This window comes from Canis lupus, chromosome 1 (assembly GCF_048164855.1).
Source record: "Canis lupus baileyi chromosome 1, mCanLup2.hap1, whole genome shotgun sequence".
NCBI lineage: Eukaryota > Metazoa > Chordata > Mammalia > Carnivora > Canidae > Canis > Canis lupus.
Window position 1 is genome coordinate 28951954 of NC_132838.1, and position 25054 is coordinate 28977007.

Genomic DNA, 25054 nt, shown 5'->3' on the forward strand with positions numbered 1-25054 from the left:
GTGGAAATAAACGTTATTAATTATCAATTTATACCACAGAAAGCCTCTGCAATTAAAACAGTGTACTAATGACACATGAATAGACATGTAGTCCAATAGAATATATTAAAATGTTCAGAAAAACATCCAACTGTATATGGAAATTACATGTGAAGAGGAAGAGATAATTTTTAATACGTGATGTTGGGAAGCGATGGATGTTTTGAAAAAGAAACTGATCTTGGGGTGCTTGGATGGTTCAGTGGGTTAAGCATCTGCCTTTGGCTCAGGTCATGATCTCAGGGTCCTGCGATTGAGCCCCTCGTTGGGAATCCCTCCTCAGCGGGGAGTCTACTTCTCCCTCTGTCCTTCCCCCCTCCCCTTCCACCCCCACTCCTGTTCTCTCTCTCTCTCTCTAATAAATAAAACCTTTAAAAAACAAAAAAAAAAAAGAAAAGAAAAGGAACTGGCTCCATATATCATACCATAAACCAGGAAAATAAATTCTTAATGGGCCAGATTTAAATGCTAAACATGAAGCTATACCAATCTTAAAACAGAGGAATCTGTTTACAAACCCAGGTATAAGGAAACCTTTTCTAAAAATTTTGCACTGTCAAGTCCAAAAGCCAAATATTGAACTTGGAGAAAATATTTGCAACCTATATTACTGACAGATGACAAGTTTCCCTATTATATAAACATATAAGTATACAATAAGGGTGATTTAAAATTTAATTGGGATATCATAGTATGAATTCACTGATTTTTAAAAAACATGATTTCCTAAATATGTCCAGTTCTAAAGGTCTCAGAAGCAATGACATTCCAATAGCAATGAATGTACTTAGCCCCAAATTTTAGTTTCTAAATTCCATTTTCCACTAAATAGTACCAGGGCTTTTTGGGGAAATGACAGACCCCAGCTTTAGGGCAGGAAAGTGCACGATACACTGAGAATACTGCAAGTACGAAGTACTATCTAAACTAACTGGTTCATATCAAAGGATACAGGAATAGACACAAAAGGGCTCTCCTTTGTCAGATTGGTGGACATCTTTGGCAACACACACAAAAAAAATGATAATAAAGAAATATAATAACAAGTTGAATGAAAAAAAAACCCCACAATACTCAAAGAGACAGGCAAGAAAAAACAGAAGGGCTCTTCTTGACCAAACACCAGCCAATAAATGTAGAAGCAACGATTATGTTAGAAACCCACCATGCTGAACCCCCTAACAGTGAACAGTTAATTCAGGCCAGGATCATTCATGACTGCTGAAACCACTGAGTAAGGTTTTTGGGGTACAACAGGCTATTCACATGGTCTCAAAGTATCAACTCACAGAATATCCAGCAAACAAAGGGAAACAAGGGAAAAGTTTTATCTTTACAATAGGATCTAGTGTTCACTATGTTAATTAAGGATTAAATTTAGCAACGTAAGTAGTGGGGTAACTTGATATTATATGCCACCTGATGTGATGCAAAATAGTACGTATTGCTTACAGTGTTCTTGCCAAAAAACGTTTAATCTGAATCTAACCAGGGAAATAGATAAAAACAAAACACTGGATATTCTATAGGACAACTGGCTCAGCAGACTATAAAAAAGTCAGTGTCATGAAAAATAACAAAGAAGTCTAGCAGAGATTAAATGAGACTAAAATGACAAAGCAATCAATGTAGTACAAGTGTTAATCTGGACTGGATGCTAGACAAAATAAGCATGCAAACAAAAAACTGCTTAAGATATATTTTTTTATTATTTATTTATTTATTTATTTATTTATTTATTTATTTATTTATTTATTTATTTATTTATTTATTTATTTATTTATTTATGAATGATAGTCACAGAGAGAGAGAGAAAGAGGCAGAGACATAGGCAGAGGGAGAAGCAGGCTCCGTGCACCGGGAGCCCGACGTGGGATTCGATCCCGAGTCTCCAGGATCGCGCCCTGGGCCAAAGGCAGGCGCTAAACCGCTGCGCCACCCAGGGATCCCTGCTTAAGATATTTTATACGCAATTAGGACAATCTGAATTTGAGTTGTTTATTAGATATTATAGAATCCTAGTTAATTTTCCTAGGTGTGATAATAGTACTATGATTATATACAGAATATCATTATTTTTAGCAGATATATGAATAAAGTTTTTGAGAGGAAGAAGCAAATGATGCACATTTAGGAGTTGTTTTTTTTCAACTTTTTTTGTGGTTTTAAAAAATCTCAAAATATATTTGGGGGACTATAGACTCTTATTAGACATTTAATGACTATATAGCAGGCAAGCAAATATTCAATGGTTTTGAATATTGCTAAATCTTCCACGTAAGCAGAGTAAATAGGGTTTAGGCTCTCAATGAAAAAATTTAGCAGTATTATTTAAAAACAGTCAATGAAAACCAAACACTTCTCCCAACTCTAGATTTATTGGGTATCTTCTTAAAAATAAGAGAAAGCCCCCAAATTAATGCACAAATGAACAGCTACTACAATATGTATTTATATTTTATATATTGAGAGTTTCACTCAATAAATCTATGCTTATTGAGAAATAATTATTTTCAGGGTAAATTCCTTTCTCAACTCAGAGGTATGAGTCACAATTTTCTATTATTAGTTTTTGTCTCTTTACAATGAAAAAAATGCATTTCAAAGCACAATTTACTAGTATATATCCTGACTCTGGAGCCACTCTGTGTATTTTGGAAGACTGGCTTTGGTAATTATTAGCTATGTGACCTTGGGCGAGTTATTTATATACTCTGTGCCTCCATTGCCTCATTCAGTAAAGGGGAAACATGTATCTCATAGGCTGATGGGAGAATTAATTAGTTAACTAATATAGGAAAAAAATACTTTAAGTCGTACCTAGCATACAATATGTTTGAGATATATATAAATACACATGTAGTATATTTGACTTTGATGTTTAAAATAGCCTATATTTGTAGATTTTTCAACAGCCTTTACATACATGTACAACTAAAGTTTTAAAGGAATAAAATACAGTAAGCATTATAATTATTTATATGACAGGTTAGATATTCTAACAATGAGCTTTGCTTTAGAGAACTTAATGGCTTACTTCATACAACTTGAGGTGATAATAATGAACTTTATCATACCTTAAAAAGATTTTTATTAAAAACTACATACACACATACATGTATGTGTGTGTTCAGGTGTATGTGTATGTGTGTGTGTGTGTGTGTGTGTGTGTATATATAAAAACATGCCCCCTCCTCTTTATCCCACTACTTAGCTCAGACCCTTTTCCCTCGTTGGGATTACTGGAATAGCTTCCTAACCAAACCCCCTGACTTGCTCCATGGGCTTTCTGATGACCTCTCACACTGTTGGTAAGGCTATTCTAAGGAAAAATTGTTATCTTGTCACTCTACAGCACAATCTTCAGGTCAAAATGCTCCTCAAGTGCTGAACTCAAACTGCTTATAAAAAAATGGCACAGAAAGCCCTTCAGGACATAGCTAGTGCTTAGCTCACTAACCATCCTCCTTTGTGGTTACTTACTCTTGCCATTCTTCCAGCTTCACATTCTTTACTCCAGTCAGAGTGCACCTAAGCCCTCTCCCTTTCTGACACCTCCTTCTAAGCTGAGTTATTTCTTAGACATCCTTTAAAGCTCAGGTCAAACATTATGTTCTCTAGGAACCAGCTTATGATATTCTCCTGTCCTGACTCTGATTCATATACCCCTCCCCATTTCTTCCCTCCCTTAGCACTCCTGTGCAATCTTTCATCACAGTATTTTCCTTACGATGTTTAATAAATCTTCAGTTGCTATGTCATACAGTTTATATTCAATAAAGGCCTGTTGAATGACTGAATACACAAATACAGAAAATAAGAGTTAAAAATATCTTAAGGCAAAACAGGCTACAGATTCTCCAGTGGTATAATCATCCCATATTCTGAATATTTCCCTAAATATTCAGCTAAAAATAAATTTTTAATAAATGTGAATCTTAAAGTAACTTATCCTCGCCTAGTCCACTAAAATGCTAGTATTTATTTTATATTGGGCTTGTTCAGGATCCTATGGGAAGCCATCTATTTACTGGGTATATATTTCAGATTGTGGAAAGAGAACATTCTTTGAACACTATGTTTCATACATTATATGAAAAAAATTCTCCCAAACTCAGAAACATCAAAGGCTGAGGGCCCTGAGTCTACAAAGTCTGGATGCCTATACAGACCACAGAGGTAAAGCACAGTGAATATACAAAACCACAAATCAGTAGGTTTTCCTGTGTTAGTTATGGAAATAGACAGTGACCCACTCATCAAGGGTATGTAAACATGAATGAGTAGAGCACTGAGGAGGGAAAGGGGTCCCTAACATTTGAGACTGGTAAATTAATGATTCTGAAGAAGTACAAATCAAGCAGGGATAAGTGAGTAGCTCTATGGTGTGGATTGTATCTGTCAGACAATAGGGCTCCTGGTTTTAGCCCTGCTAAAAAAGTGAGCATAAAGACTAAATTACGGTCTATGTGCTTCAGTTTAAGCCTCACACCTTTTTGAAAGATCTCTTCAGTCTCCAATGACCTGTGCTACTTTTTCCCAAATATTAATAAAAAATGAAATTGATTCAATGAATATATGTTAGCGTATTCTTAACTTTTAAATTGATACCAAATAATTTAATTGTGCTAACCAAATATCACTCAAAATCCTACAGAACTTATTTACTACCAAAACCCACATGTAATTTTTAGTATTTGACATATATCTCCAGTAAACTCTAACAGGAGACTGAAGTATGTCCAAATTATATCCTTTGTGACATGCTCTAGATATTCAATCTGAGAATAGTTATGTTTCTAATATAATTATGTTACATATTTGCTATATACACAAGGTCAAAATACTTTAATTCCATGTGTTTAATCCTTAAAATATAACTTAATATTTTAAGTCTTTAATGTTGATTATTTTAGCAATAATGTTATAGAATCTTGAAAAAAAGATAAAAAAAGAAGAAAAAGAGATAAAAGATATACTATCATAATTCAGGCGTTTCTTTTAAATTAAAATTTATTACTGAAGTGAATAATTAAAAAAAAAAAAAGACATATAGCACCAAAAGAAACTTCTCGTAATTGCCTGTGTCCTCAATTTTTCCTTGACCATCTTTTGGGTAGCAAGCATCCAAGCCATCAATCTCATGGTCATCCTAATGGTTCTTAGTCTCTTGGCTTCTTTTCATTTAATAGCCTCTTCCAGCTTATCTTGTTAATTCCTATGGATTCAAGGACTAGACATACACCACTGACTCCTTAATCTCTATACTCCACCCCCATATTTCAAAGTATGCAGTCTAGTTCCTAGAACGGAGCCTGACTCATAGCAGGATATTTAATAAATGAGGTCCAAATGAATCAGCAAGCTACTAGATACCTTGCTCTGGATGTCTTCCAGGCATCTTAAACTCAATATATCCAAAATATAACTCCTTATTTTTCCAGTATTTCTAGAATTTTTGTCAATGGATTTTTTTGTCAATGGATTGTCAATGGATTTTTGCCAATGGATTGCCAAAATCAGAAGCCTAAGATACCCTCAAATTCTACCTCTCTATCCTTTATCACTTGCATTTCAAATCTCTAATACTTAATAATTAAACATCTCTATTTTCTTACTTCAGTGTCATTCTCCCACCTCAATTGTTAAAATAACTTTTTAACTCACTTTCCTAGCTGGAATGCCCTAACCCCTTTTATTTATTTATTTTTAAAATATTTTATTAATTTATTTGAGAGAGAGAGTGAGAGAGAATACAAGCAGGGGAGGGGCAAGGGCAGAAGCAGACTCCTTGCTGAGCAGGGAACCAAAGTGGGGCTCAATTCCAGGACCCTGGGGATCTTGACCTGAGCAGACACTTAACTGAGCCACCCAGGCGCCCCCCTCCAACACCTTTTATGATTATTAGTCTTCGATCTGATACAGTTAAGTTTAAATAGTGCCTTCTATTAGGATTTGTCACTATACCATATGCATTCTCTAGTTCACTTTATTCATTGTTCTTTTTTTTTTTAAAGATTTTATTTACTATTTATTTATTCATATGAGAGAGAGAGAGAGAGAGAGAGAGAGAGAGAGAGGCAGAGACACAGGCAGAGGGAGAAGCAGGCTCCATGCAGGGAGCCCAACATGGGACTCGATCCTGGGTCTCCAGGATCACGCCCTGGGCCGAAGGTGGCGCTAAACCACTGAGCCACCCAGTTCCCTATTCATTGTTCTTACTTAGAAAGTATCAAACTCTAAGATTCCAAACACCCTCCACTTTAGAAAAAATGTATTTTGTGAATTCTGCCCGTGCTAGAAAATGGGCATCAGTCTGCATTTTATTTAGATCGGATTCTGTGCAGTCTGACCCCCTGCTACTTCTCTGGCCTCACTGTCTCCTACTTTCCCCTCATTCCTTCTACTCTAGCCACATTGGCCTTTTTGTTCTTCAAAATGCACAGCAGGCATATTACTGACTTGAAATCTTGCTTGGGATGCTATTCTCTCAGATGATATGGCCTTTTTTCTTCTTCAAAATTTTGCTCAACTGTCAGCTTCCTTGTGACATTTTCCTTGACGACCGTATTTAAAACATCAACATAATCTCACTCCCTTGTTCACTTTATTTATCTCCCTTCCCTCCCTTGCTTGTTATTCTATACTTATTTCCTCACTGTCTGCCTCTCTCACTGGAGGTAAAGTGAACAAGGGTATGGATTTTTACCTGCTCTGTTTACTGATACATTCATATAACACCTGTAACAGTGCCCCAGACAAAGTAAGTAATCACTGGATACTTATTAAATGTATGAGTGACTCCTGCATTCCTAGTATCTGCACATACAAGAATTAAACATCCTTTAGAATTAAAAACTAAAACAAAAAAACTTAAAAGAACAAAGTTAAAATGAGAAAAGATTTAATAACAGAAAAAAATATTTTCATCTATTTTACTACTCAGAATGTAGGAAGGTGAGAGCTCATTTTCTTAGGTCTATCCATAAAGTATATAATTTAAATTCTAGGGAGAGGTAATAAATTTAGATTTTGAACATAAGCATGTTGATTTAGAAGACATCTTCCATAACTCAAAGCAAAGTCATTTTTAAAAAATATGCTTATTATGCTACAACAACCTTTTCCCTATAAAAGTTTCATGAATATTAAGATTAATTTGCCGGTTATACTGTGCATTTATAACTGCCTTTAATATTAGTTGCTAATATGTTTTACTTTCAACTCTGCTAAATCTTGAAAATCTACAGATTAAAAAGACTGAGATGACACTAAGTATCAAGCCTCATAATTTTACTATAAAAATAAAGAAGAAAAAATAGAAAAACAAGAGACCTCTATCCCTGCACCAAATAAAAACACCTCAAACTTTGTTGACTCTGAATTGGCCAAAATACACCTACTCACTACCTACTTTGCCTTGACAAAACTTAATAGCTGTGAGATGTGACTTGGTTCCTTTCAAAAGAAGTATACACAACACACACAGAGCCACACATATTAATAGGAAAGAAACTGGAGTGCTTCATAAATATTCATTCATTCCCAGAACACCCCTGGTGGGCAGATTTGAAGATATAGTAATACAGGTTATTACATGACTTGTGACATATTGGTCTTGTAAAAGATCAGCATCAAAATTCAGATTCCTAGTTCTAAACTGTCATTTGGATGACTCTTAAATAGACAACACTGTTCTATATTGAATAGGTGACATGGAATTCTAAGTAAGGCCATGAAACTAAGTGCATTTCATAAGGATGATAAATTTAAGCAGTCTGATTCCTGTCTGTGCTCCCTTATTGTTTTACCCTTATCTCCTGTTGAACTCAACTCCATTTACTGTAACTATTTCTCTGCCCTCTGAATTCTTTAACTGGACTGGGAAGATTCTGAGGGCAGTCTTTCATCTTCCATTTCTCCCAGGGTTTGGCACAGTCCCTGACACCATAAACACTGGCTCTCTATAAACACTGGTTGACCAACGGTATGAATCAGTTTTTGATAAAGCATACAAAAGTTTTTACTTTTTAAAATGAGTAACAGGTTTTGTTAGGATTCTTCTGCTAAAATACAGTATTTCTGGTTCTGCTAAAAAAGATGGACACTAGTCAAAAACCGCTGTCAGTTTTTATTCTTTATAAAATTACAGTTGAATATTTTTCAGGGGAGAAAGTTGAAAAAAAAAAAAGGAAATTGCCTGAAATTAGAACAATGTTCTACTTTTTACTTATTGGACATTTACAATGTAAAAACTTCTTAAATTATTTTTAAAATATGACCAGTCACTCCATTTAGTCATTTCTTAGTTGCTATATTTGTCATCAACTTTGCTCTCAGGCTTGCAGGCAAGTTGCTGACTAAGAACAACACAGAGAGTAATTCTTCACATTTTCATTCACTTTTCATTCAAGGAAAAAGCTTCCTGAAAACACACTTTTAAAATTCTGGAAAATACAAATCAACATTATCTACACATCTCTATCATTACCAGAAGGACTGGTTCCTAAACCTAATTTCCATTGTTAGCTGACATTTTCAATAAGTGATGGATATTCATTTCCAGAAAACATTACCAGTAAATTCTATGATATCACAGACTGTTTGCTATCCAGACCAAACTGACTAAACCACAAAATGCAAAAGTATGCACTTAGCTAGTCTAAAGGAAACCTTAAGGCTATTCCGCATATGGTCTTATATAGAACAAGCTAAGAGTGAATAAGAATATAATTTGGATAGCCTTCTTCCTCCAAATTTCTAGTCTTCCTCTAAATTTCTAGGGCCTTTAGTAGACACAAACTAATATGTTTAAAAATTGAAATATGTTTTGTCATAGACTTAATTTTTTTAAAGTTATTTTGGGACACTGGAATTTACAAGGAAACGAAAATTATTATTGTTATGATATAAATGGGATTTCATTTCATCTCCCTGACCTAGGGAGTAAACATGGAGAACTGTTTCCCTGGTTCCAAGCAGTGACCACACTAAGCAAAGTTAGTAAATAAAAAAATAATTACTAGTTTTTAAAATTCATCATTTCCCCTAGCATCATAGAACATGAAGACTGAGGTGAACAGTGACGTGGAACATGTATAGGTACATCAAGGGAAGGAATGAGTAAATATGATTAATGTGGAGTCAAATTTGACCTTTTATTTTAAACACAAAAATATTTTTTTATTATCAGAGGTGTACACATTTTGATATACAGATATATTCACTATAATACTGAAAGACTCAAAGTATTATCTACATTTGAAGAAAGATGTCAAAATTATGGAGTACTTATTTCCTTCAAAGCCATCCATTAAGTTTATTGTTGGAAAAAAGTTATGAAAAAAATCTACTTTAAAAACTATATATATGGACATATACCCTACAATAAAATCATTTTGGATGTCTTACTGCCTTAAAAATGGAAAAACTGTCAATTTTGGTTTGAGATTATAAAAATAGTAAAATGCATCTTATGGTTCATATTAAATAACATTAAATGTAGTCTTATTCTCAAACTGTAGAAGAATAAAGTTATCCCTGGTCAAAAGTAATTTATCCATTTTATAACCTGCCCTTCTCCCCTTCACGGGTACAGACAAATAAAACTGTAATTCTTCCTTTAATCATCTTTGAGTGAATTGATTACTGACAGTTTCATTTTACCCTGGAGGCACAGCAGTAAATAAATCACAAACATTCACTACTTTCATCATGATGTAAATTATGTTCTGATAAAGAACCTGAAAATTTCTAATTCTCCTACTTTAGAAATATAAAATAAAAATCACTTTTGTCATGGAAACGCTTTAATCAGTATGCCTAGAAACTGTATTTTGAAAACATGTATATGTACTAGAGGAATTTGGATTTTAACAAGACATTCACTAAGTCTAATTCTAAGAACATAGTGATTTTTCTTTCTAAAATTTAGTGGGAAGTTAGGTAAATTTAAAATAAAAAGTTCAATGATTAAAATAGCTCTGAATATAGTCATAAAGATACTATCTATAACTCCTAGTGCATTTTAAGTCAAGCATAGTTGGTATTTAAAAACTTTCACTTGCAGTAAACACTTTCCCATCCCCTATTTTCAAATGACAAGTCGCTAAGATGAAATAATTTGCTCCAGGTCATAGCATAACTAACAGAATCTGGATCTAAGTTCAGTGTCACTGACTTCTCAGCTAAGTGTAAGCAGAATGTCATGTATTGATTTAAATATGAAGAATAAGAAAACTGTAGACCCCCTATTAAAATTAACATCAATATTATTTATTTTTATAAAGATTCATTTATTTATTTTAGAGAGGGTGTACAGATGGAGGGGCAGAGGGAGATGGAAAGAATCTGAAGCAGACTCCCTGCTGACAGGGGAGCCCCACACAGGGCTCAATCTCATAACCCTACAGATCATGACCTGAGCCAAAATCATGAGTTGGATGCTTAACTGATTGAGCCACTCAGGTGCCCCACACCTCAATACTGCTTATTAATAACCTTTCTACAATCATGATGATGAAATACTATGACATTTTCAACATTACAGTCAAGGAAGTTTTAATATTAAAAATATTATGTGTTTTAAATTTAAAAAAACAGTAATCTATATTTTATATTGTAACGTGATCTGTCTGGTGTTGAGAATGAAGATTTATATAGAAGTAGATTTTATAAGTTTGAACTGTCCAACATGATAGCCACTGGCCATACATGGCTATTTATATTTAAAAACTGAAATGAAATATAATTAAAACTTAGTTACCAAGTCACCCTAGCTACATTTCAAGTATCAATGGGTACATGAGGCTAGAGGCTACTATTTTAAACTCTGCAGGCCTAGAGTTGAGGAAGGATAAAACATTGGCATACAGGGTTTATTTAAAGTCAAGAGAACACCAAGGAAATGTGCATATATATAATTATATATACGGAATAAAAGAAGATCAGATTGCAGTGGAACAATCTAATAAGACATAGAAGAGGAAGAAAACAGCTAAAGAGAACGCAGAATGAGATAAAAGGAAAACGAAGAATGTGGTATCCCAGAAACCAGTGTATTAAGAAGCCATAGAATGTATCAAGTACTGTCAATAGGTCAAGTAAGATAAACACAAAGAGCTGACCATAGGAATGGGCAATGTGAAAGTCACTGGTGAGCCTGAAAAAAACAGGTTAGAGATTTCAACAAATTTGTAGAGGACGTAAAGTGATTAGAAATTAATGCCTGAAAACATTATGGTGGGCTGCAGTAGATAGATAATATATCTGGACAACAAAACTCGGGACCTGTGAACACACAAATAGTGTACTTGGTAGGGGCCAAACAAAACAAAACCCAGGAGAAAAAAATTGGAAGATTTGTATGTAAAACACTAAGGCCAAGCAGGCTGCAGAACCCATATAAAATGGATGCTGCTGAGCACTAACCATAGGAAAAAAGATTAAAATATAAAAAATAAACCAGTGGAATTGTTCCTAAAAATATTATTGAACATACCATTTGGGAAGAATGAAGTCTTCTACAGCGAATACGGTTATCCCACTTATTCTCATTCTGGCAATGAGTCTAACAGCCTCATAGGTGAATTCATTTATCTTGCTTGCTTATCCTAAATATAAGCTGCCAGTTAATATGTTTTAGCTATATATACAAAGTTCTCAAGAGGGTTTCTGCTAAAGTGAACAAAAAAGGGAGATAATAGAGCTACTTACACAACAGAAGAGGGACACCATCTTTGTACCCAGTCCTTCATTTTTAAAAAAGAGACAGATACCACGGATCGTCAGAAATAAAGGAAAAACCACTAGCATAAAAGAAAGACCTAGGATACATAAATAGATGAAAATGAGCACAGAGGGGGATCCCTGGGTGGCGCAGTGGTTTGGCGCCTGCCTTTGGCCCAGGGCGCGATCCTGGAGACCCGGGATCGAATCCCACATTAGGCTCCCGGTGCATGAAGCCTGCTTCTCCCTCTGCCTGTGTCTCTGCCTCTCTCTCTCTGTGTGACTATCATAAATAAATAAAGAAAAAAATATTAAAAAAAAAAAAAGAAAATGAGCACAGAGGAAAATACGAATTCAGAGAAAAGAACTTAGAGAGATTTAAGATGTAATGATACCCACAAAACTCTGACACTAGAAAAAAAGGAACAAACAGGACAAGAATGAGATCATAAAGATCAAAAGGACTGTTGGTGAATTAAGAAAGATTTAGAATAAAGAAATGAGAGGGCTCTGAGACTGTCTAGTTAGAGGAAAGGATGAGGAGTCAAAGATGGGTCTGCAGTTTCTACCTAAAAAATGGTAATGCTGTCATCAGAAATAAGACAGGGAGTAAAATACAGGAGCTTCTTTCAGGAAGTTAAAGCTCAAGCATGGTGATGATTGTATTTGTCACATATATAACAAAAGTGGTTAGTTTACATATTTCTTCCTATATAAGTTTGTGACTGAATGTCTTCTGAAATTAGTTTTCATATTTCAGAGCCATCTATACTATAGCAGCTGTTTAACTATCTATGCTCTCAAAAGATTTACACGTGGTCTTTTCAAAAAGGATGCTATATGCTAATATATTCTATAAACCTTCAAAATAAAAAAAAGACTAAGAAGTTGTTAATGCATCAACTGGAAAGTTTTAGAAAAGGTAAACATCAGAATAACTATAAAATGCAAATTCAGTGGTCTGGCATGTACTCTGGCAGCATTAGGATACAATTATGTATTTTTCATTTTTTAAAAATTTTTTTAAAGATTTATTTATTTATGATAGACAGAGAGAGAGAGAGAGAGGCAGAGACACAGGAGGAGGGAGAAGCAGGCTCCATGCTGGCGGCCCGATGCGGTACTCCATCCCGGGACTCCAGGATCGCACCCTGGGCCAAAGGCAGGCGCTAAACCCCTGAGCCACCCAGGGATCCCCTGTAGTTTTCATTTTTAATAAATAAATGGGATCTCATTTATATATATATATATAAATATATATATATATATTCTCTCTCTATATATATATTAAAGTTCAATTTGCCAACACATAGTATAGCACCCAGTACTCATCCCGTCAAGTGCTCCCCTAAGTGCCCATCACCCAGTCACTTCATCCTCCCGCCCACCTCCCCTCTACTACTCCTTGTTTGTTTCCCAGAGTTAGGAGTCTCTCATGGTTTGTCACCCTCTCTAATTTTTCCCACTCATTTTCTCTCCTTTCCCCTATAATCCCTTTCACTATTTTTTATATTCTCTGTATGAGTGAAACACCGTATGATTGTCCTTCTCCGATTGACTTACTTCACTCAGCATAATACCCTCCAGTTCCATCTACGTCGAAGCAAACGGTGGGTATTTGTACTTTCTGATGGCTAAGTAATATTCCATTGTATACATAGACCACATCTTCTTTATCCATTCATCTGTCAATGGACACCGAGGCTCCTTCCACAGTTTGGCTATTGTGGACATTGCTGCTATAAACATTGGGGTGCAGGTGTCCTGGCATTTCATTGCATCTGTATCTTTGGGGTAAATCCCCAGTAGTGCAATTGCTGGGTTGTAGGGTAGCTCTAGTTTTAACTCTTTGAGGAACCTCCACACAGTTTTTCAGTGGCTATACCAGTTCACATTCCCACCAACAGTGCAAGAGGGTTCCCCTTTCTTCACAACCTCTCCAACATTTGTTATTTCCTGTCTTGTTAATTTTCACTATTCTGACTGGTGTGAGGTGGTATCTCATTGTAGCTTTAATTTTTATTTCCCTGATGGCAAGTGATGCGGAGCATTGGCTAATGTGCTTGTTGGCCATGTGTAGGTCTTCTTTGGTGAAATTTTTGTTCGTGTCTTTTGCCCATTTCATGATTAGATTGTTTATTTCTTGGGTGTTGAGTTGGGATCTCATTTTTTTTTTTAAAGATTTTATTTACTTATTCATGAGAGACACAGAGAGAGAAGCAGAGACATTGGCAGAGGAGAATCAGGCTCTTCACAGGGAGCCCGATGTAGTACTCAATCCCAGAACCCTGGGATCATGCCCTGAGCCAAACACAGACACTCAACCACTGAGCCACCCAGGCATCTCCAATGGGATCTCATTTTAATTTCTTATGGTTAATGGCTTTCAGTTGCCTTCCTTTTACTTTTCAGTGAATGTTAATATAATTATTTTACTTTTAAAATTAACCTACTGGGCAAACGCTACAATTTATTTCAACTAAATTTAATAGATTCTTCAACAAAACATACACCCCCTCACACACAGAGAGATGTGACTGAAAAAAAAAAAAAGCTTAAAATTTTCTATTTTTAACAGATAAAAAAGGCTGAAAACTGTAAGGTTGAAACCTACACCATATGTATAAATATGATGTAAAATAGCTTCTTAGAAAATAATTGGCTAGGAAATAGTTATCAACAAAGAAACACTTTAATAATTCAAGTAATATTTGTTACTCAGAAAATATAGGGGCTTCTGTTACAATTAATAAAGTTTCAATCTTTAACAAATGGGTTAAGTTGGATCACTGGATACTTATTTTAGTAATATACTGATACTGGTGACTAAAATGGCACCTTGTATCTCTATTGTACCAATCAAACATCAATTTTTGAGAATCCAAATACAGGCAACAACAACAAAAAATCTAACAAATGATATCTCAGTCTTTGTGGAAGGGGAATATAAAATAGTGAAAAAAAGAAAAAAAATCCATGAAATCAAGGTCATTTGCTCAGTCTCCAGAAAAATTCAAGTATGAAAATGGTCTCATATCCCCAGGGCTTTTGTGTTGACTGGTACTTATGAGGAAAGCCAAAGGTTTTTTTTTTTTTTTTTTTTTTTTAAGATTTTATTTATTTATTCATGAGAGAGAGAGAGAGCAAGAGAGAGAGAGAGAGACAAAGACAGGCAAAGGGAGAAGCAGGCTCCATGCAGGGAGCCTGACATGGGACTCCATCTTGGGTCTCTAGGATCATGCCCTGGGCTGAAGGTGGCGCTAAATTGCTGAGCCACCGGGGCTGCCCAAAAGCCAAAGTTTCAAAAACTAAGTGGGTTCCAGTGGATTATTTAAGTTTGAGATGCTTGCTTGAAAATTTTCTTCTTAAAATTACTTCATCTTAATGTCTTTTTGGGCATGCTTCTGAAAATTCTAGATCCATTATTGCCTCTTTGACACATTCTTTTTCCTATAATATTACTTGACACATTTTATTAAATCATGTTTTGACTTCCTCTATTCCTTTGACCACAATACAAACTGCATGATTTCAAACTTCAAAAAAATATCAAAAGAATCTCCTATAAAATCTCATGTCATTTATTCTTAGAGTTTCTTATGGATTGCAAAGTTTTAAAATATTTTTTCTGATCCTCACAATTCCATGAAGTAGAAAATTCATATGAAGTAGAAAACAGAGCTAATATACCTGGAAGAGATAAAGGCAGTTATTAGCCAAGAGAACAGCTGGGAAGTGGTACAATTAGGGCTCCTGTTCTTCTGGACCCCAGGTCCAGTGCTTTTTGCAGCACCATAATGCACACGTGCTGACTTCAGAGAAGTGGTTGTTTTCTTGCTTTTAAAAACTGCATAGTAAAAACAATTTTGATTTTTAGTACCATAAAGCACATTTATGGACATCTGTCTACAGAAAATCAATTCTGCAGACATCTCTTTTTTTTTTAAGATTTTTAAAATTTATTCATTAGAGACACACACGGGGGGGGGGGGGAGCAGAGACACAGGCAGAGGGAGAAGCAGGCCCCACGCAGGAAGCCCGACATGGGACCCAATCCTGGGACTCTAGGATCACACCCTGGGTTGAAGGCAGGCGCCAAACCCCTGAGCCACCCAGGGATCCCCTCTGCGGACATCTTTATCTGAGACAGTGAATTGATTCCTTTCACCTGAATTGAAATCTTAGAATTCTGGAAGTTTGAAATCAGAATTCAATAAAACATCTTCCAATCAACAGTTTAAAGTTAAGTAATGCTATTAGAAAACTACTAATTCTGATAACATAAGAACGTTCTTTGAAGTTCGTTTTACCTTCCTTAAAATGGAAACCCCCCTTTGCCATCAGCTATGTTTATTCAGGGTCATTCTAACTCCCATTTTTTGCCAAACTGTTTTCTTTTCCTTATTTTGAAATACAAGAAGCATCATGTTTCCAACTTAGATGTAATGTACCTTCTACAAATGGATTATATAATGATATCACAAAACCTTGGTGAAACTATGACCCAGGATTCATTTTAGATTTCAGTGATACTATTATTAAAAGTTTTGCATTTTTCTTTTTGAAGATTTTATTTATTAGAGAGAGAGAGGGATAGAAAGAATGCACATGAGCAAGCAGATGAGCAGAGGAAGAGGAAGAGGGAGAAGCCGACTCCCTGCTCTGAATAGGGGGCTGAATGGATCCTGGAGTCCTGGGATCATGACCTGAAAGGCAGACATTAATCGAATGAGCCACGCGAGCACCCCCAAAGTTTTGTATTTTTCCATAAAAAATTAAAACCTTAAGAGATACTGAAATCTTGAAAACACTAAAAATAAATTTTAACTGGAAAGTGGCTCCTAATTTTAAGAACTGGTCAAGGGAGTAAGTGTATCCTTGTCAAAGATATGCAAAAATCAGTGAAAAAATACATTCTTCAAAAATATGTAGATGCACAAAAGTTAACTTGACATCTCTTAACCAATACTGAAGTCATCCGAATCATTTGATTATGTTTAAATCAAATACTTTGCCTATTTGGAATGAGATTAATGGTTGACTTAACCTCACTTAGGATGAGGTTAAATGGTTGGCTATAAAGTTTAGTATATGTTTATATGGGCTAATGGAAGATGCAAACAAAATATGGAGAAGACAGAAGCTATTGATTGTTTTTAAAAACCATGTCACATTCTGTTTTCCCCATCAAACTCCAAGTCCACAATTTAAAATGATATAAAAATTATATTAATAAAGACATATTAATAAAATGATTCATATTTTATATGACCCAACTGATCTACTGAATATGAAATAAATTTAATTTCAAGCCATGCTGTGAAAAGACCTGCTAAGTACAAAAAAATCAAACATGCTGTCCTTCAAATAGAAATGTGCAAAGATGATACAACTACCTCACTGCCAACAGAATAAGCACTTCCTGTTAATTTCCCCCCCACCCCATAACAGGAATTCATTCTACTTTTTGCTAAATGATCCACGTTTTAAAATTTACTTCCATAAAAACTCTTGAGATGACTCAATGGGATCTGGGATTCAGATAAATGATCACAGAACAAAATTTCTCTGATTTGAGTGGAGCCTTAAATACCACAGTCTCACTGGAACCAAATCTTTAAAAAACCTAGTAACTAGCAAATACAGAATTATATTTAAAGGTCCAATAAAAAATAGGTTGATTAATCCTTAGGAAATACTTGCTTTACACCTCAATTTTAACACCTGCATCTGTTCCACAGAGTCAGTACCAGCCGGGTTATTACTCTACAGTAGATCATAGGCCTCCAAAGCTGGTAACAAAAGACACCACCAACAGCCAGTGGGCCCATGGGGCAGACAGGGAGGTCACTGGGCCAGGAATGAAGGAGTGGCTCCAGGGACAGCCTCACGGAAGGTCCTGAGCTGGCAGCCCTTTCCACCTCTTGCATTCGTGCCCTCCACTGGGAGTAGGCAGTTTAGTTCTGTAGGATGAGAAGGACTGAGCTATGAGTGAGGAGATCATGTTTTAAGATAATTCCAGCTACATGGACTCTGACCAGCCAGCCTCTGCCTCTCACTTTCACTGTAAAGGGGCTGAGTAGCAAAAGTTTTATGGTTCTAGAAGCTCTAGAAAAATTCCACTCTGTATGATTTTAATGTTTACCCTACTTCTCAGCAAGTTTTATTGAGGATCAAATGAGAATGTATGAGAAAGTACTTTATCATTTTGTTTTTGTTTTTTTACAAACACAAGTTCCTGATATTGTTCTAGAGATCTTCTTCATTACACTAAAGAAGTATGGACACAGTTTTGAGATTTAGTAAAACATGTGCTCTACATGGTGAGGCATTATGACCTATATCCTACAGTTTAACCTAAAATGTTAAAATTACAATTTTCTTTTATTCCCCCCACATTTTTAAAGTATAACTGACAAAACTGTAAAATTTTGTTTCTCATGAAAGTTACTCAGGGAAAGATTTACAGTTTTAACTTCAATAGGATTAACAGGATTACCAGATTGATTCCTTTGTAATTAAGAACCCGTAGTAATAGCCTAATGAATAGTTCTTAAAGTATCTCATAAGAGTTGTATTGAGCTTTTTTCCACTCTAACCCATTCCCCACTCAGTTACCAGATGTGTTTTTTTAAAAAAGATTTTATCATATGTCTTTCATACTTATACCTTTGGACAGCTCATTTATCTAGAAAATAAAATATGAATTCCTCAGGAGGAATTTGACCCCAGTCTACCTTTACAGACTCAGTTCTTCCTAAACACATCCACCTCAGCATTTCTTTCAGCTAACTAAGAGTCAACTGCTCTAGTCAAGTCAACCTGCCTTCAAAGTCTATGTTCAGTTACTCTTTTTATTTTTTTACTCACTTGGCATGGACTCCTAATCGCCCTCTGCTGATAAAGTCAACAGCAAGACAGAGGCATGATCTTGGAAAGTTTTATAAGACAGGGTAAACACTCTGAAAATCATTTTAATTGTAACAGGAAGACATTTAAGAGTTTTAAGCAGGGAAGTAACATTTTTTAAAGAATCACTTCAGCTGCTATGGGGAAAATGAACTAAGAAATAAGAGCAGAAGTAGGGAAGTGGTAGGGAAATAAATGACTAAAAAATGGCTCCTAGTTTTACCTGAACAACTGGGTAAATGTGGTCAGAGTGCTGGGACTGGGAAGCTGTGGTGTGTAGCAGGGAAAGAGGAGGTGGAAGAAAGGGTTTGGGGTATGAGTTTTGTTTGGACATATAAAATCTGAGAACACTCAGGACAGGACGCCTGGGTATCTCAGTTGGTTGAGAATCCAACTCGGTTTCAGCTCAGGTCATGATGTCATGGGTTATGAAGTAGAGCCCTGTGTCAGACCCTGTACTCAGTGGGAGTGTCTGCTGGAGATTCTCTCCCTCCCCCACATGTGCATGCACATGTGCAGTCTCTCAAATAATTACACAACTCTTTTTTTAGAAAATCTGAGAAAGCCCTTGGTTGTTTTTTCCCTCTTTATACCAATGACACTTATGTTTATATTGTGATTTTATAACCTTTCACATGCTCACATAATTTGTTTCATGCTTATTATTTTCTCTGGTCAGACTAGAGGCTGCTTAAGGGTAGAGATAGTAATATTTAGTCCATATCCTTAAGAAAGGACCTTCAACAAAGCAGTCACTTAAAATTATTATAGAATGAAAAAAAGGTATTGTTCTACAAACTCTGAGGAATGCAAACCAAAGAAGAAAAAGTTACTTTTCTAGCGGTCTCCATTACCTAGAACTTACCCTGCATCAAGGTTAACAGAAGTTACTGCAGACCACAAACCTGCTTTGGAGTCTAGCCTTACAGCATAGAAACTCATATGTAACATATAGGAAAATCAAACCGTGTTCTTCAGCCTCCTACCATGGGAACTAGGGAGCCCATACAGGTTAGCTTCTGTGTTAAATAGCTTTTCCTTATACTATACAAAGCCAAACACCTACAGATAGAACTTGAATATTTATGCAGTTTTCAAGTAAGATTTTTATTTTTAAACATCCTATCTACATTAGCTTTTGTAGTCCTCTTTTTAAAGATTTTATTTATTTTAGAGAGCACATGTGTGAGCATGCACATGTATGGGGGAAGAGAGGGAGAGGGACAAGTGGGCTCTGAGTTGAACACAGAGCCCCATATGGGGCTCCATGGGGTGGGAGTGGGACTCACCTCTACAACCCTGACATCTTGACCTGACCAGAAATCAAGAGTTGATACTTAATCAACTGAGCCAACTAGGCCAGGTGCCCCAGTTTTTGTAGTCTTATATTTCAGATCCTAATGGATTTCTCATATAGTCAGGAACACTGTTTATCCCTTTATAAACCTCATTTGAATACTGAATAGAATCAGAATTTTTAAAGACAGAAACTCCCTAAATCCTGAGCCCTCATTTATCTGTAGGGATAAGAAAAACTGAGGCCTGAAAAAATGTCTCAAGATTCTACAGTCACTTAGAGATGGAGCCAGGTGTAGAAACTAGTTCACCTGTTTCCTATTGCATAACTCTTTTCCACAAAGATAAACTTCTTAATGAATAAAATTAATCCATTTTAATCATGGCCATTTTGTAATGGACTCCCTATTCTGCTTTTACAACGCTTCCATACAATGATATCTAAACAAATTTTATAGGAAGACTATGCCTTAAAAGGAGGTTAAGCATGTTAATAACTAAAACAGTCAAAGGAAGCAGCGTTACCATGTATTATATGGCCTAATGGTAATACTTCTAAGATTGTGCACACACATAGACACACATGATGTAAATGCTACACTCAAGAGCTATATGGCCATGGAAAGCTGAAGGTTAATGGACCAAAACTTACGTATAATGGTGAAATTTCTAAGATTTGCCTTTATCATATCTGGCTTTGCCTTTATTCTTTATGTGTCTCAGTGGTAATCCCTCTTCTCATTTCAAAAGGCTTCCTATCTATCCTTATTTTTCCTTTTATGGAATAGGAAAGAATTTTATATCTATTATCTTCACCTTGTTTGCTGACAAACTTAAGACACCACTTGAATGACTTTTAATCAGTATATTAACTCAACCATTTACATTCTATGCCTTTGATCCTGAAGTGTGGAATCATAGATTTGTTCCCAGAGTAATTTTAGACCTCAGCACGAAGAGGATAGGAATCAAGTGGTGGAGACTGCTTTTCTCCCTCCTACTTATTAAAATGACATGATCTAAAGCCAAACCAAGTATCTAGTTAAGGTATAGAGAATAAGAGACTAAAAGGGTGGCACACAACATGTGTGCTCTACTGTGCCTAAGAATGACCAAAGCCATTGTTCCAACTTCTAGCACACATATGAAACACTAGAAATTTAAATTTAAAATTTCTAAGGTTTGGGATACTTCATTATTATAGTGATTAGCAATTAGAATTGAGAGTATTTTCAAAGCTAGCATGCATACAGTCATCGTGTTTTTAAGTATGGTATCTTATGCTTAGAGTGTTTTCATATGTCCTATGTGACTTGAACTTCAACAATATCTAATATAAATATGTAAATATCATTTCCACTTTCAAATGAAGATTTAAAAGGCACAGCCAAGACTGAATATAACAATTCTTAAACCAAGTATGTTCTCATTAAAATGTGTAACTTATAAAGCAATATTAAAATAATATTAAATATTTAATAATATTAAAATAGCTTGCATATGTAAACTCCAAGCACTTTTAAAGTAGAAAAGTAACAGTAATATAGTCCCCAAATTTTGAAAATAAATTATCTTTTGAAACTCAAGTTTATTATAATCTTTGTCAAAGATAATTGTTTTGTTCTCTGCTGTCTCATCTTTCTAAAAGCATTCAATAGAAAAATACTGCGCATACAGTTTAATGAACAGAAATAGTCATCTTTAATTACCAAAATATACATTTCTCACCTTGATGCTTTTTCTTTGACATCCTTTGAAAATCTTATTCAAATAAATTTAAAACATTAGCCTAAAAATTTGCAACTGTACAGTTCGTTTCAACTCAGTGATTCATGTAGATTTTTGTAACTAGCTTCTTTGCATATTTTATTAATTTGCCAACTTTGAAGAAACACAGCATCACTGATAGGTTGTACCCTGTTTCTTCCCAAATGCATTTTATCTTGGCTTTCCTTGAGATGAATTATAAAATGGGATTATCCATCAACTATGGTTCCTTTATCCAAGGGAAATTAAATCAGATTTAATATTACACACATTTAAAATTCACGTTTTGCTACTTTAAAATTATTTTTGGTTCAATAAAATAGAGTTTGAGAGTATCCACCATCAAAGTTACCAAATTCAAACTTGCTTTTGAAATAACTTCAGTGATTTTAAGGAAAAAAGATGCTAGAACAACATCATTCAAATGTGAAAAATGACCATTACAAAGCTATGAGCTGTATTTCTGAAGTGAAATAAATGACATTCATTTAAAAAAAAAAAAAGCATCTACCATTTAAAAGAATACTCAAAATAAGAAAGGGGCTCACCGGTCTGAGTGAAACCAAACTGGTGTTGAATGTGATGAGCGGCAAGCATGTCTGACTGTTTTAACTTAGACTGCTGCGAGGAGGTTGACGAAGCAAACGAGAGATTTTTGTTGACCTGTAATAGGAAAGGCAAATCAGAACCAAAGTGTAATTTCCTGGGTTATTGATGCAAAAACTGGATGAGAAATATTTGCTTACAATGCAAACCAGGACACATGGTAGGTCAAAACAAATGGTAATGATTTATATGCTTAGTTTTTTTTTTTTTATATGCTTAGTTTTTAAAGTTTAAAAACAGAATAGTTTTTTATCAAGGAAGGAGTACAGTGGTAATTAAAGCATCACTTTATGAAAGTAAATCTGCATTACCAAACTAAATTTGCTTATCATGGAATTGTCATTAATAATAACGTAAAAAAGAATGATCTTAAAAGTTATGGAAAAACATGCAAAAATTAAAAGTGACTCCACATCCGACTTTCAATTAAGAAAGTTGTAATGTCTCACAGCCACATTTCTTTAGCATTTTGTGAACTAGCAGGTCCTTCCTTTTCAGATTGTACAGAAAGCACCTATAATATTCATGTTAACATATATCATGGTGACACAGGTAATATATCTATAACCTCACTTGCCAAGCAGATAGTTCCCATTGCATCAAAACCCTTATTAGTAAGACACTGTTAAAAACAATCCTGATAATAATGATCAAGCAAAATTTCTGTAAGTACATACAATGCTCTATAACATGGTCTGAATACAATACTGTCTTCCAGAAATGAAACCTGTAGCAAGTACATTATAACTACAGCTTTTGTAGGAAAATAAAGAACAGGTCACAAAAAAAATTTTAAATGTGTATTAGTAAAGTTATCTTGTAACTTAGAATTAATTTTGGCAAAGATCTAGTCTCTTGTTTATTATTAATAAATTATTTATTATATATTTATTATTTTTGGAAGCATCATGGTCAAAAATCACGATAAAATGTGACCTAATTCTGAAAAATTTGAAAATCTGAATTTCTAATTTACTGCAAAATATAATCTGTGAATGGCCAAACTGCTAAATGATAGTTTATGGCATACAAATACTAATATATGAAAATAGCCGCCTTTTCTCTCTCTTTGTAAAAAGTAATTAAAACCACACAGAGGACTACCACTGTATTAGCATTTAAAAATTCCCTCTTGATGTCTACATGGTCATGGATTGTGGTTATTACATGTCCTTTATCTGACTCATCATTTACATGTTTGTGAATGCTTCTCTTCTTTAAAAGAGTGACAGTAAATGGTGTATCTTAGGTTAAGCTTTTCTGTTAAAGCAAAGGGTTTTTACATATTTGGTGAAAAAGTCCATTAATTAAGGCTATATGATAGTATAGTCCTAAAGACAGTAAACATTTCGTGATATCATTTTACTAAAAAAAATACCTTTCAGAGTAGTTAGATGGGGTCAAATACCACATTAGTGCTAAAAAAATTATCCATCTAAAACAATAATGAAATAAAAAAATTATCCAGCTCTAAAAATTCTATCGAGATTCATTATTTAACACAGACAAAAACTAATGGTGACTATTTATATTAATACAATACCTAAAGTAACAACGAAATCATCTAACATCTTTGAGCTTTATTTCTACTTTAAGTACAATAATAAAAGCATACATACATAAAAATAGTATGTATACTTCAATGGGAATGTGCTGGAGGAACAATAAAGGTGAACTGGTATTATAAAGTGCTATTCACATATGTGAAATAATAATGATAAATATAAGAAAAATAAAAGAAAAATGAAAAAAATACATAATAAAAATAGTGTATGCTTCAATGGGAATGTGTTGGAGGAGCAATAAAGATGAACTGGTATTACAGAGTTCCATTTGCATATACAAATTACAAAGCACTAAATAACGTATTAAATAAAAAACAGATTACACAGAATACGTTGGCAAAGGGAGGCCATATGGAACTACATAAAGTGCTACAGAAATATTAGTTATTATTAACATCACTAAAAGAGTAATTAGGAATATATAATTGAGTATGATGTTGCAGTAAATATTTCAGGGTGCTATGCTTTTAAATGGAAGTACTATATACAGTGATATATTTGTCACTTAACAATCTAATCCACTTCTCTTTTCAGAATCATTTTCAGTTTTACTTCTGTGTTCTTAAAAATTTTTATCCTACATGTCAACAATGCATTTTGAAATCTGGTGCAAAAAACAGGTGTATGCTGGGGACGGACACTCACACACACACACGGGTGTGCATGCACACACACACACACACACACACACACAAACAGCCTTTTTAGTCTTCCTCTTCAAATATTTACTTGTGCTAAAACCAAAAAGAACACCAGGAAAGCTAGAATAGTATACTCAAATGTCTCTGCTCAAACAGACTTTACAGTTTCTTCCTAAACATTTTTATAATTCTGTTCTTTCTTGACACATTTCTTGAGACTAATATCCATGAAGTGCTAAGTGGCAACATACAGCAGATTTCAAAGGTTTTGGACAGTTGTTAATTACTACAGTGACTTGAAATTAGCACTCAAAGTATTTTCAAAGCTAGCCTATATTCACTACTTTACTTAGAAAAATAATAATAACCATTAAATAGAGTGAAGCAATATCTATTTTTGAAATATATGCTGTGGAAAAGAATTGCTTAATAATTTTACAACAACAGAAAGGTTGGCTAAGAGAGTCTACCCTACACGAATCTGCCTCTTTTTACAACACACTT

General features: G+C 34.7%; 1 protein-coding gene across 24 annotated transcripts in view; it reads right to left on the reverse strand.

Annotated features, from left to right (window-relative positions):
• Positions 1-25054, reverse strand: part of AHI1 (Abelson helper integration site 1) — a 199003-nt gene that overhangs the window by 87423 nt on the left and 86526 nt on the right. For 22 of the 24 annotated variants that reach the window (XR_012030072.1, XM_072824443.1, XM_072824495.1 and 19 more), the window contains one exon: positions 22287-22401. Coding sequence is in view for 23 of the 24 variants with exons in the window: in XM_072824443.1 (XP_072680544.1) it covers positions 22287-22401 (115 nt within the window). In the remaining variant the exon portion in view is untranslated. Of the gene's footprint in view, positions 1-14849; positions 16473-22286; positions 22402-25054 lie in introns of those variants that run through there. The other 2 variants (XM_072824585.1, XM_072824577.1) reach the window with 1 other exon arrangement.